Source organism: Cyphellophora attinorum, assembly GCF_001299255.1.
Source record: "Cyphellophora attinorum strain CBS 131958 chromosome Unknown Contig34, whole genome shotgun sequence".
NCBI classification, from domain to species: Eukaryota; Fungi; Ascomycota; class Eurotiomycetes; order Chaetothyriales; family Cyphellophoraceae; genus Cyphellophora; species Cyphellophora attinorum.
Genome location: NW_017253262.1, coordinates 229,630 through 242,769, shown reverse-complemented (window position 1 = coordinate 242,769; position 13,140 = coordinate 229,630). Strand labels below are relative to the sequence as shown.

The 13,140-nt window shown below is 54.7% G+C and overlaps 5 protein-coding genes across 5 annotated transcripts; 2 read left to right on the top strand and 3 right to left on the bottom strand.

Annotated features, from left to right (window-relative positions):
* Positions 1–128: 128 nt before the first annotated feature.
* AB675_1692 (Glycerol-3-phosphate acyltransferase) lies at positions 129–2,550 on the bottom strand (the record flags this gene model as incomplete). Its single annotated transcript, XM_018141599.1, has 2 exons — positions 129–1,077; positions 1,145–2,550. The coding sequence occupies 2 exons, from the start codon at positions 2,548–2,550 to the stop codon at positions 129–131; spliced, it is 2,355 nt and encodes a 784-aa protein (XP_017996060.1).
* Positions 2,551–3,121: 571 nt separating this feature from the next.
* On the bottom strand, positions 3,122–3,427 carry AB675_1691 (uncharacterized protein; the record flags this gene model as incomplete). Its single annotated transcript, XM_018141598.1, has 1 exon — positions 3,122–3,427. One exon carries the CDS (start codon positions 3,425–3,427, stop codon positions 3,122–3,124), a length of 306 nt encoding a protein of 101 aa, XP_017995961.1.
* An 899-nt stretch (positions 3,428–4,326) lies between these two features.
* On the top strand, positions 4,327–6,426 carry AB675_1690 (Golgi apyrase; the record flags this gene model as incomplete). The annotated part of the gene is made up of 1 exon (XM_018141597.1): positions 4,327–6,426. The coding sequence occupies one exon, from the start codon at positions 4,327–4,329 to the stop codon at positions 6,424–6,426; it is 2,100 nt and encodes a 699-aa protein (XP_017995975.1).
* Positions 6,427–8,180: 1,754 nt separating this feature from the next.
* On the bottom strand, positions 8,181–10,986 carry AB675_1689 (26S proteasome regulatory subunit rpn-1; the record flags this gene model as incomplete). The annotated part of the gene is made up of 3 exons (XM_018141595.1): positions 8,181–8,219; positions 8,300–8,491; positions 8,542–10,986. The coding sequence occupies 3 exons, from the start codon at positions 10,984–10,986 to the stop codon at positions 8,181–8,183; spliced, it is 2,676 nt and encodes an 891-aa protein (XP_017996036.1).
* Positions 10,987–11,393: 407 nt separating this feature from the next.
* Positions 11,394–12,610, top strand: AB675_1688 (54S ribosomal protein L23, mitochondrial; the record flags this gene model as incomplete). The annotated part of the gene is made up of 2 exons (XM_018141594.1): positions 11,394–12,121; positions 12,235–12,610. The coding sequence occupies 2 exons, from the start codon at positions 11,394–11,396 to the stop codon at positions 12,608–12,610; spliced, it is 1,104 nt and encodes a 367-aa protein (XP_017995967.1).
* Between the last annotated feature and the right edge of the window lie 530 nt (positions 12,611–13,140).

Genomic DNA, 13,140 nt, shown 5'->3' with positions numbered 1-13,140 from the left:
GCCCATTTGGTTATCTAGACAACAGGTCTATAACTGCTTGCTTGCTTCTTACTCCGTTTGTGCCGCTCCCTTCTCGAAAGCACTAATACGGCACCCCGATCAAGCAACAACCAACAGTGCCCATCTACTCAAAGCTTCGTCCGCCTCCCCCGCCGCTTCACAGGCACGCCTCCCGTATCGTCTGCACCACCAACAACCGCAAAAACATTCTCCCGCCCCAACGTCTCCGCCAGCCCCAACACCCGCCTCCCAACCGTCGCGCCATCCCGTCGATTCTTCCCCTCTCGTCTGTGCTTCCCAATCCTCTCTACAAAACCCCACAGCCTCCCTTCCGGTATCAACTCCCCCGTCGTAGGCTTCCGCTGCGGCAGCCACTCCGGCGCGATGCGCACCATCGGCACCGCGGCCGCTTTGGGATCCTCGGAGTTGGCTGATTTCGATACTATGATGATACCTTCTTCTTGGCAGCGGGTGTATGCGTTTTTGAGGGCTTCTTTGTTTATCGATTCGAAGTAGCTGAGGTCGCCTTGGTGGTAGAGGGTGCGGCCGAAGAGTTGGGCTGTGGATTGGGCGACTGTCATGGGTACCCATGGACTCGGGGTTGTGGTTGGTGATGATGGGGTGACAGCGGGCGGGACGAGGCAAAACAGGGAGACGGCGCCCAGCCAGGCGGCGTCGATGAACGGCCAGATCATGAAGCAGTAGAAGTCGAAGTTCTCGCGGCCGAGGGCGCGTTCGGTGTCGGAGAGGCCGATTGTTCGGGCGTTGGTCCTAGACGGGGATGCATCTGATGATGATGATGTGCTGTTAGTGGAGCTAGAAGGGGAAGCGGAAGTCGATGTGGTGAGCACGTCATCCCGCAGCAGGCCGGCGAGAGCTGCTTCGACGTTGTGACGCAAGCCTTGACCGGCTGGAAAGATGAACTCGCCCCGGAACAGCTGCGAGAGGAAGCTGACATTGTCGATCAAGTCGGCCTCGGTTATAGCTTGTGAAGCATACCCGCCTCCCTGCTTCACACGCGTGTATAAGCCAGCGGCAAGGAGCGCTTCGGAGATGAACAGGTGGATGGTCATATTCCTGTAAAAGCTCAGCTGGAAGCGATCGACCGCGTAGAAGGTCTCTTCCGCAAGGCCCTCCACCGTACCGACGAGTTGCGGGCCGAGGACGGTCAATGCGCGATTGACACTTCAGAGGTTGGCATGCTTGGAAGTCGGAGACTTGGCCGCCGTTGGTGCGAATGCGTTCGCAGAGCCATTCGACGCGTCGGACGAGTTCGGCTTTGCCGACGCCGCGGCCGCGGAGGGTCAGGAGGACGGTGCCGACGAGGGCGGTGGGCATGACGACTGAGACGTCGTTGATGTCAGAGAGAACGCGGTAGCCGAGGGTACGCAGTATTCGGGTGCGGCTTTCGCGGGGTGAGGTCGTGTTGGGGATGCGTGCTTGTTGTTCGTTGATGAAGTCGCGGAGACTCCATGGCTCGTGGAAGCGGCATTCTATTCTGCCGAAGTTGAGCGCTAGGAGGGAGGATGCGGAGAGGAAGTCGGCTAGGTTTTCCTTCTGTTTTGGTTTGCCGAGGAGTTCTGTGACGAAGGAGTCGACTTCGATCACTCGGTCGTATTGCATTGAGACTGGGACGATGTAGGCGTCTTTGACGCGTCCGGAGAGTAGTGAGTCGAGGTAGAAGGAGAGGATGCCGAATTTGGGACCGAGCAGCTTTCCTGTGCGTGATCGGGTCCCTTCTATGAAGCATTCTAGGTTGTAGCCCTGTTGCATCATGGTGTCGATGTATGACTGGACCAGCGTCGGATAGAGGGCGTCATCTCCGAAGCTCCTCCGTAGCCACATGGCGCCGAGAGTCTGTAGAAACGTGCCGACAACAGGGAAGTTGAGATTGTCGCCAGCCACGACGACGGGCAAAGTCAGACCGAGACGGTAGCAGACGAGATGTAACGAGACATAATCGATATGACTTGTATGCCTTGGCAAAAAGATCAGCGAACGTTTCTGCTCCTGCGCGATCTTTGCGACTGCCCGCAGTCGGCTTACTTCCTTCTCGGACACGTGTATGCTTGAATATGCACGAGTAAGTAGCTGCGTGCAGCCCCAGTATGCCGTTCTCAGCCAGATCTTGTTTTCCATCTTGCAGAGCATGTTGTCAAGCATATCCTGCGTGATGTCGACCAAGTCTGAAATGATCTGAATCTTGCGCTGCTCTCGGTCTTGCTGGTAGGATGGGCTGTCCGCATCCAGTAGGTTTTGCTCTTGCTCTACTCGCAGACGCGCTTCCGTCATGTCGAGCAGCTTCTTCTGCAGTATTGTGGACTTCATCACCATCGTCTTCATGTTGTCTGTATAGCCAGAGTAGAAACATGGCTGTCCAATCACTCTGTCATAGGAACGCCAACCTACGCCGGTGACGAAGAGGTACAGTTCCTGTGCGAAGTTGAATGGATTCTTGCGGAAGCGAGCCATCCGCTCGACGAGGCTCTTATCCGGTCCATCGCTGGCGTCGTTGGAGGTGGAAGGGGCAAGCGTCGCATCAGAATCCATCTTCGATGCTATCTCATCTGTTCCCAGATTGTTGGGGAGGACGGGTTTATGGTTTTCTCGAAGCCATTGGCGGTGCCGGCTCTTCTCATGTGTTGCGCAGGTACATTGGAGTCCCCGGAGGCGCACGCGACTTCACAGCTTCAACGTAGGATCAGGTAGAAAGGCTCCCTAGTTGTACATCGAGTATGACAGTGTTCGCAACAGCGACTGTTCCTGGCTCGGCGATGTTGATGTTGAGCCGCGGTTGCACATCCCCCACAACCCCGGACTCACCCCCACACTGCAGGTACGTCAGGCCTCGACCTCGATCGCAGGGCTTCGACTCTATGGTACCGGGACTTGTTCTTTAAGAAAAAAGCTGCAGTCCATGATAGGCATTGCAACATCGAAAGGCATAGACAGACAATCTCAACGAGGTATCATCAGCGAGTAAGAAGGCTTTGCAGATTTGAATGCTCCTGCCAGATATATTCAGATCGAATGCAGACAGGCTTTCACGTCCTCCCGCGGACCTTTCAAGACACAAAATCCATCTTGACCGACCCATACGTCTTTCTCATCGTCAGACACTTTACAGGTTCCCACTTCCCTTGCGTACCACTCGACTGTCTTCCATCAAGCCAGAACACATCGCACACACCTTCCCAGTCGCACGCTCCGCAAAAGCTCCTTGTGCTGCCGAATCAGGGTAGGTTTCCAATGGCCAGATAGACTTGAACGGTGTCAAGTTCCCAATGCATCGCCCGTCAGTGACGTTGACTATACTGTGGATGCTTTGGCAGTGGTCATCGGCGGAGGCGGCGAACATCCATCCAGACACTGTAGTTGAGAGGCTGAGTGCTGCAGCCGCAATCTGGTAGCCGTATGTTGGCTTCATGTTGGCTGTTGAGCGGCGGGGGATGACAATTAATTGAGCTGCTGAATGGTACCAGTACCCTGGTAGAGGTCGACGAACCAGTCTTTGTTATTCACGCCTTTACGATGCTCTGCCGGGGCTTGTGACGAGGACTATGTCGGCGCTCTTCGACCGAGGTATGTGCATCTTTTATAGCCCTCCGTGCGCCCTCTGCTTCAGCTAGAGGTTTCGACAACAAGCTCTACTGGTGGACGTAGAACAACTACATCCCTCCGCACCTCCACCTCCGTGATTGATGGAATTCGGACCTTGGAGCGTTCTAGCGGTGCTGGACTCATACATTGTAACATGACCGAATGTTAGTTCCCTTACAAATCTCGAGCTATTGCTCGTCCTGGCGGCAGATCGGTTGACAAGCGTTTGTTCCAGTCCTTCCGACCCTAATCAAGCCGTTGTGGACAGCATGAATATAGATAAGTTGCAACGCCCTCGGCGGTTCCGTCGGACCGCTGTCGCACGTAATCTGTACCTACATGGAGCCTGCAAATTTGAGGTACGCGGTGGCATCTTGATGAGGTAGACTGACGCCTTGAACTTACCATCTGTGGTGATAGCAAGGAAGAGCTGCCCACACCAAATCTTGGAATTTCCCCAGATTTGTACCTAGTCTGACCTGTCAACCGGCGTCGGTTCAGGCTCGCCAGGGATTTGCCGCAAGCTGAACCCCAAAGAATATTGGCACATGCAACGACGCCCTTGACTATCCTCCCTTTTCCGCTCCCATGTCCCATCGGTCTAGCTGACCCAGTCTCTCGTTCAGTACATGACATTGACACGGTCAGTCCGGGACCGGTCCAACAGGACCGCATCAATTTCCGCCCCGCGATGCGTTAGCGAGTGAGAAGGACAAATTGTTCAGTATGGTCAACACAGAGAAATGGAACTACGGCATTGTCCTCGACGCTGGCTCGTCAGGCACGCGTATCTACATCTATCGATGGCTGCGGAATGAAGTAGCCCGCCTCGAGGCAGACACTCATACGCAGTTGCCTGAGATCAAGACGAAGAGCAAATGGACTAAGAAAGTGCACACAGGTCTGTCCACTTACGGACCGACGCCACAACTAATTGGCGATGACCACTTACAACCACTGGTCGAGCACGCGCTGAAATATGTACCAAAAGAACTTGTGCCGGAGACACCGGTTTTCCTGCTGGCCACGGCCGGCATGCGATTGCTGCCAGATCAGCAGCAGACCAACGTCTTGAACGCGGTCTGCACCTACTTCAAAGAGAAAACAGACTTCTATCTCCCTGATTGCGATTTACATGTACAGATAATACCCGGAGAAACAGAGGGGCTCTATGGCTGGATCGCAGCAAATTACCTGGTTGGCGGTTTCAAGTCGCCCATAACCCAAGACCACAACCATGGCAAAGGACACCACACCTACGGCTTCCTCGATATGGGCGGCGCATCCTCTCAGATCGCTTTTGTCCCCAACACCACCGAAGCAGCACGACACGCCGAAGACCTCAAACTCCTCCGTCTGCGCACAATCGACGGCGTCAACACGGAATATAAAGTCTTCACCACAACCTGGCTTGGCTACGGCGTTAACGAAGCCCGCAAGAGCTATCTCGACACCCTTCTCTCCACCTACGGCCCATCCGTAAATGAATATCCCGACCCTTGCCTCCCTCACGGCGTCCGCATGAGCATGGACTCTTCCTCAATCCTCGACATCTCCACCACAAACAAACACCTCTTGGGCACCGGCGACATCGACCAATGCCTCAAAGACACCCGACCCCTCCTCAAACTCGACGCCGTCTGCCCAGACAAACCCTGCCTATTCAACGGCCAGCACGTGCCCGCTATCGACTTCGACGTGAACCACTTCATCGGAATTTCCAACTACTGGCACAACACCCACGAGATCTTCGAGATGGGCTACGACGACAAAGTCTACGACTTCGCGACCTACCAAGCCCGCGTCCGCAATTTCTGCTCGCAGGACTGGGCTGACATTCAACGCAACATCAAGCTCGAGAAATGGGGGCATAAAGTCGACGAGGCGACCGCGGAAGAAGTCTGCTTCAAGGCCGTGTGGATGATCAATATGCTGCATGAGGGCATTGGCGTGCCGCGGGTCGGGATCGACACTAATGCTACCACCAAACCACAAGACTTCAACTCTCCCTTTCAAGCAGTCGACGAGATCAAGAACACCGAAGTCACGTGGACATTGGGAAAGATCCTCTTGTATGCTACTTCTACGATCCCCATGCTCGACGCAGCAAGCGTCGTCGACGGCATCGATCCTAGTCCGGTTGGGTTCGGAAGCAACGACGGCAGCTTAATTCCCGCGGACTTCACCTTTCCTTCTTCCAAGGGCGCGCTCAATGCGCCTAGTTCCCCGTCTTACACCGGCGGGATCGTAGACAAAGTCCACTCCACCCTCTTCAAATCCGACTCCGCCCACCGCCTGCCCGGCCTCATATTTCTTCTATTGATCCTCCTGATCATCTCATTCTTCCTCTGTGGCCGCGACCGGCGCAATCGATTTTACCATTCTGTGGGCCTGGGCTCGTTGGCTTCGCAACCTGGTTCGTCGGGCGCAACGGTCTATAGGAAAGCACCCGTTACGTCTTCAGGTGCTGGACTTCCGCGGCGGACTGGTGTGTTGGTGCGGGTATTGGATTATCTCTCACCGTTTGGCAGCTCATATGCGCGTGTGCCGCATGACACTGAGGCGAACCATCCGTTGGTCGCGCCTGGGCTACATGACCCATCGGAATTCGAACTACATGACTTCGACGATGACGAAGACCTGGACAGCGACGGAGATGGACTTGGTAAGAAAGTATCTTCGAGGCCAAAACCAAGCCCGATTGATCGCGCAGGGCTTGTAGTGCGGACAGAAAGTCGTGAGCGCTTGAGTGACGCTTTCGCTGGTGGCGGTGGCAGAAATGCTGGTGGTGTCTCGAGGACGGGCAGTCCGAAACGGCACTTGTGAGATAAGTTGAATTTGGATCTGATTCTGGGATGTTGTCTCAAAACAAACCATATTGGGTTTAAAACAGGTCAGATTCACCGGCCAGGCCAGATGCGAATCTATCAAATTCTCGAATTTCCAAGCCTTCCAAATGAAAACCTACAACCGCACCATAAATGACCATATCTCTCACTCACCCATCCCCGTCTCTCAAAACCTGCCTATTTACCAACCCCGTTCCCTGAGCCAGCGCCTTCCCCTTATTTGCTTGCGGCGCTGCCTCCGACCTCACGGCCTCCAGCCTGAAGCTCGCTGCGCTCGCCCATGCCCTGAGCAACGCCACACGGTGGGCTGCCCTGAGCCACACCACATGGTGCCCGCTTCGCGGCCACCACCTCCTGACCGCCTCCCCCGCCCACCGTCCCCAGCGCCGTTGCCTTGAGCCACGCCACACGATAATGGAAGGTGTCGATGTGGGGCAGCGAGAGGGAGCTGTGTGCTGCACGTGAGTACTTCCGTGAAAGGCGCCGGGTAGAGGATAAGGATGATTGGCGTCGACAAGCAAACATTGAAGGTGGAGCAGGAGCAGGCATTGCGCCGCATGTGCGTGGGTAGCGGAAGGCGCTGGGATTGGGGATGAGGTCGGTATGTGGTTGTTGACGGCAGGGTTGATGAGAAAGAGAAGGGTTGCGGTGAGTGTGAGGGAGGTAGTAGCCTCGGCCAGTGTACAGAGCGATCTTGAAAGGTGAAGGAAGCGAACGTTGCCCGGCGGATATTGAGGAGAGCGTGAGCAAACGTTGTGAGCAGTGGAAGGCGCTGGGAGAGGGACGTGTTTGGTCGGTGGGCGTCGACCAGCTGGCAGGCTGTTCGGGCATAAACTGAGCCTTTTAAGTGGACCAGTTGAACCTCAAGATTTTGAGTCAGGGCGGGCTCTGGGGGCTGGAACTGCTTCGAGGATTGAGCCAGGAAGTTTGGGAGAAGCCTCACTTGAGCCTCAAGCCGCAGAATCAATCTATCATCAATTTGACTGCCAGGGAGGTCGCTGTGAGAAATTTGGCGTGAGTGTAGATTAGGGATGGAGAAAACCCTCATTTCTTGTCCGAACAGCTTGGGCGCTGGGTCAGGACGACGTTGGGTTGTGGGCGTTGATAGACAGGCAGGTTAAGCAAATGGGCTGTGGTCGACCTCAGAATCTTGCGTTTGATCTTCTTCTATGCGGGGAGGGCTCTGCCGGCCTCAGCTCAGAAGAGCAGATAATGATACAGTGTACCGCTCTCTCTATCCGGTCTGATCTGCAATGTAATCGCCTCAATCCACGCTTCACTCCCACGGCACCGTGATCAGCGCCGTTGTACAATGTACACACTCCAGCGCCGCATTCTATGCAAAGCCCGCCTTGTCATGCCGAGAAATAAGCCCCACAACGAACCAACGACCGTTGCCCCGCCACCCACAACAATCGTCCGCGTGAGGCCTGATGACGCCAGGTGCTAGCTTATCCTCATCGCCATCAATAAACATAGGGCCTGAAATCGTGACTAGCTCTGTCTCTGGTCCTGGCGGGAGAAAACGTTCGAGGGGTATGAGAACGTGCTGTTTGCAGGTATCGCAGAAGAGCCCCGAGAAGCGCGGTCCATACATGTAGGGCCTGCCGTGCATGGCTTTTGGGCAAGGAACTTGGATGGCGGGTTGGACATCCAGGGCGGGCCCCGGATGACATTTGGGACAGCTTCTAATTCAGGCGTCGGAGGTCGAGGTCTTTCGTATGGCCGTATCTAGCGGGTTGTGGTATCTTCAGATTCCCACTCCGGGTTCTATTTTGGGTGAGGCGGTCAGCACATGTAAATTTGGCGGTCAGACCAGGAGTTCAGGGGACAGAGATTTGAGAACTTACCTTCCTCAAGATAACTAGCCCTTCCAGCGCAGCGCTCAGACAGATGTACTGCTCGTCCTCAAGCTCGGCGCGCTCACCGTATGCCAACAGCACGGGAGTGCTCTGTGTCTGCCAGCCTGTGATGGTCTTGGGTCGGCCAGCTTGGCCCACTGTGTCGACAGCCTGTCCGACGCGGACATTCACCGACAGAGGCTGCAGGTTCTCGTCGAGAGTGACCAGGAAACGCGGTACATGGCGGTGACGATCCAGTAGAGGAGATAGTGGCATTCGGCGAGGATGAACTGCTTGGCATCGATGAGTGAGACGAGTACGGTCAGAAGGCCAGCCGCTGCCACAGGCGAGAGGATCTGTCGGTCGGTGTGGAAGGGTGACAATGTCATGGTGCCTTTGCCCATGTGTAGCAGACCTTGTGCTATGCGGACCATGAAGAGTGATGACTGATCACGGTGATAGTAGCTGGCTAGCTGGCGAAGGAGCTGTGCCAGACGAGCGTTGTTGGTTCCAGCACCGACGAGGCCCATGGCGAAGATGGCGTTGATGGCTACGTCGTTGTCGTTATCGTGTGAGTATCGTGAAAGGGTGTCGTAGATCTTCATTTGAGGGTTTGAAGGCGAGATGAGGCCCATTGCGAGAGGTACGGCTTTGCGGATGTTGGGCTCGCCGTAGTGCATCAGATGGCCGAATTGGCGGAGGATCATGTCTTGGCCGACATCCTCGCCCATGGCGATCAGTGAAAGACCAAGGACAGCGTATGACTGAACAAGTTGCTCGCTCTTGTTGTCCTCTGAATCCTCGATGTGCTCATTGCAGATGTGCAGCAGTTCCTGGATCTTGAGTACTGTGCCTGTGCCAGCCCACGCGCAGACCGACGCAAGCGTGGCCGTTGGGGCGGCCATTGGGTGGTCAATGGCTTTGAGGATGTCCAGGATGACATCGACTTCTTCTTGCCGGCCAAAGTACACCAATGCCAGACCGAGAGCCATAAAGCGAGCCCATTTGCCTTTTAGCTGCTTCTGTCTATCTTCGTCCATCATCTGTGTTGCAATGGCTTCTGCGACCTGATGATTTGATGATCCGACGAAGATCATGCCAAGTGACACAGCAGCCATGGCGGAGTGTTGTAGATCAAGACTGCTGTCCTCAACGATAGGTAGCAAGATCTCCAGCAAGTCCTCTTTGCCGGAGCCAGCATATGCCAGGCCTAGACCCATGACTGAAGCGGCACGCTCGGCGAGCTGTCCTTTGGCAAAATTCTCGTCATCGCTGAGAATGGAGATGATCGGGTCGCCGTCGATCTTGACACCCGAGTTGGCGATACCGTAAGCAAGTAGAGCGCCGGCTCTGATGGCAGTCTCATCGGTATGCTGGAACTTGTCGATGCTATCGAGACTGGACTCAAGGTCCCACTGCAATAGCATACCGACTGAGGCAGCAGTCGACAGCATACCCTCGTCTTTGGTCTTCCATACCCATGCTCTGTTTTCTCCGGGGTTGATCATAAGCTTGTCATCGCCAAAGCCAGCATTCACGAAGGCGTTGACGAACGAGGAAGCAAGGTTGTGCTTGGCAGAATCGGTCGCAGCAGAGCTGCCTCGTCCACTCTCTAGATGTGTCTTGTAGATGTCTTCGGGTACTTTCGGCTCAAGGATGTTGAGCTCTTTAGCGAGAGTCTTGAAATGGTTTGGAAGCTCGACATTGCCTAAGCATTTGATTATGGTCTCCTCCTCTTCGCTGTTTGACGGCAGGTCGAGCTGTATTCTCTGGCGAGCAATCATGAACGCCAGCTGTTTCTTGAGGGCTGGATCTTTGGCTGATTCGAGATCTTTTCTTATGAGCTCGATATTGTTGAGTCTAATGGCAATGACCATTGCTTGTGCGAGCTTGCCGTACTTGATGTAGATGTCATGAGCCGTGGTCAAGAAGTTGATGTCTTCGGGATAGGTGAGGAGATTGACCATCGATGTCATGTACAAGCATACTCGTGAGTATGTGTTCTCGTCGAGGAACTTTGGGATTTCTTGGATCATTTCCAGCTCACTGAGCAAATCTACCGCGTCTGCTTCTGCGTTGTGCTTGAGGAAGTATGGTATGAGGGACAGGGCCAACTCTGACAGGTCTTGTACGTCCTTCTCTTCGTTGAGTCGAACCTGGTATTCCTGTCCGATCTCGAGTGCCAGATGCCGGATATACTCGTGACCCCATGAGCCCAGATCGTCGGACTTGGACAGTAATCTGTATTTGAGGGTTTCGTGCTTGGTCTCGTCCCCGTATGTCATGCCCAGCACGGAAAGCATGTCTGCCAGAGAGTCCCGATCGGCACCAGCACCCCATTTATCGTACAGCGCAGATAAGTCATCGTAATGTGGTCGGAGGAATTTCAGAGGCTTTGGCACAGCTGTCATAGACGATGTCGACGTCTTGATGAACGTCTTGATCGAATCGATGGATGGCTGATACAGGCTCGCGTCGTCTTCCTTCAGCCGCTCGACCAACATCTCAAGATCCGACTTGAGCTGCTGGTCTTCTTCCGATAGATCATCATCTGGCACCTCTGTGACTTTGCCATTTTGTATAGGCTTGCCATCCTTGTCGGTATGTGGCTTCCCATCTCCATTGGCGACTGGCACATCATCTGCCTTGCCTTTGCCCTTCTCGGCCGCAGAGAGCTTCTTCTCGTCTTGCGCCATCTTGCCCCGGCAGGAGCGGAGACGTGCGGCGGTGTAGTGGCCGGTTGCGCAGATCTGAACAAGCCTGAATTTTGTGAGACTACTGAGATGGACTCAGATGGATATATTGCGCGTCCTTGACAGACGAGAGTAGGTATGAAAGTGCAGAGATGGAGAGATGGCGATGTGAAGTAGTTGTCAATAATTGCTGCTCGTTCAGGCGACTCCAAGCAGCGCAATCACCTTCTCGGCTAGTCTTCCCGATCGGGCTCAATCATGGGGTCAACCGGTCTTGCCTATAACCTGTATCAAATATCTCCATCTCCATCTCTACCGTGCCGAACTCGAACCGTAACGCTGCTCGTACCTCACCACAGGTCTAGATCACATCTCCTGCTGCATGCGCCCCCGCCAAATCCAGCAGAAAGATGCCCCGCTGGCACAGAACCGCCGCCGTCAACTACAAACGCATACCCGCCATCCTCGGAACCACACGTAGAGACGTCTTGCCCGACTTCATTCAAAAGAACACTCCGAAGCTTTACAACGCGAAGCGGAGGATAAAATATAGCCATGGTCTTACAGGGGAGCAGTACAAGCAGTGGCTCCTGTCACCTGCCGATATAGATCCCTTCGAGCACATCTCAGACGACGTCGCAGACTACATCAGAAACAACGGTCTAGAAGGACAACTTCGAAGACACGCGCCGCAAGACGAGCAAGAGCAGACCGATGAGTTCGACGATGAGGCATCAAGACTCCAACCGCGCTCAGAAACCCTCGCCAAACTCCTCCGCAACCCTCCCCAGTTCTTCAGCAGACCCTACAACGTCCCCGAAACACAACGAACACAAGTCCACTTCCCCAATTTCGAAGTCGCCATGATCCGCCGTCCCAAGCATCCACCCAACTACGCCACCTTCCAAGTGCCCCTGTGGTTCAACAAAATGGATATGAAAGACTACCTGAAGTCCCTTTATGATGTCGACGTGGTCGACGTCCGCAGTTTCGTCTACCAGCTCAGCAAGCGGAAACAGGAGAAGGACTTGAAACGAATCCGGAAGAGGAAGTTGTATAGACCGATGCCGCTGAAGCGCATGACGGTGCAGTTGGTGGACGCGTTTGAGTGGCCGAAGGAGCCGGAGGATTTCTCAGAGTACGTTTCTCATGATCCGGACCTTTTGCCTCCCACTTGCACTCCCTACTTGAGCTCCATGCCTCCGTGATTCAATGTGTATACTAATGACGCCTACAGATGGGACAAAGAAGGCTACTGGCGCACCATGAAAGCCTCCACGACGTCTCCACACAGAACAGCAAGAAGCTCCCAAGAAACATCATGGATGTAGCCAACACCGAACTCCGCCACAAACTCTCCCAACAAGCCCGCGACGTCGTCTTGGGCAAACAAAAATGGAAGCCAACGTGGACGCAGCTAGACAGTGACAAGAAAGTGATGCAGGGCATAGCTGACGTCGTGCCGAGGATACCGGTCATCAAAGAGCCGAAGGGCAGGCGGCGGGCTGCGAGGGAGCTGGTGCCGTTGCCGGATAGGACGAAGTTAGGAGGCGGTGGTAAAGGCGTGGATCTGGCTAGCCTGCCGCCTGCAGAAAGTCCTTCGCAAGGAAAGAACTTGAACGCGTAAGAAAGACCTTGTGCGAGCCTGGCAGGGATGGGGGAGTGGTGGGGAGGCGTGTACGTTCTATGTATAAAAGCATAAGCTCCAACAGGGCCGTTGGCTGGCGAGGGGAATGTACATCTACAAACAACACGAAAAGTCAATACGGACTGCACATTCAGTGACCGTGGGAATCAGAAGCGAATTGAGTCGACATATGGCTCCTTCCCAACGGGTGCGTAGCATAGTCAACAGCGCTCCTGCCACTCCTACCGTGCCTCCCTCGGGGTGCCACTGCTCACTTTGTTGCTGATTCTTTGCAGGGCTCGATCTATTCATCCGACCCACCACATCACATCTTCCATTTCGTCAACTCTGCATCGTTTATCACCTTTTGATCATCCAGCGCAGGGCGAAGCACGTTTCACGCCTGCGGCGTTGTCGAACGAAGAGTGTCATTGTAAGCTACCACGCTAAAAGCAAATCGCCTACCTATCGATCTGGCGGCTCATACGCCTCCTGACCTCACCAAGCTCGTACGCACCATAGCAACCGTG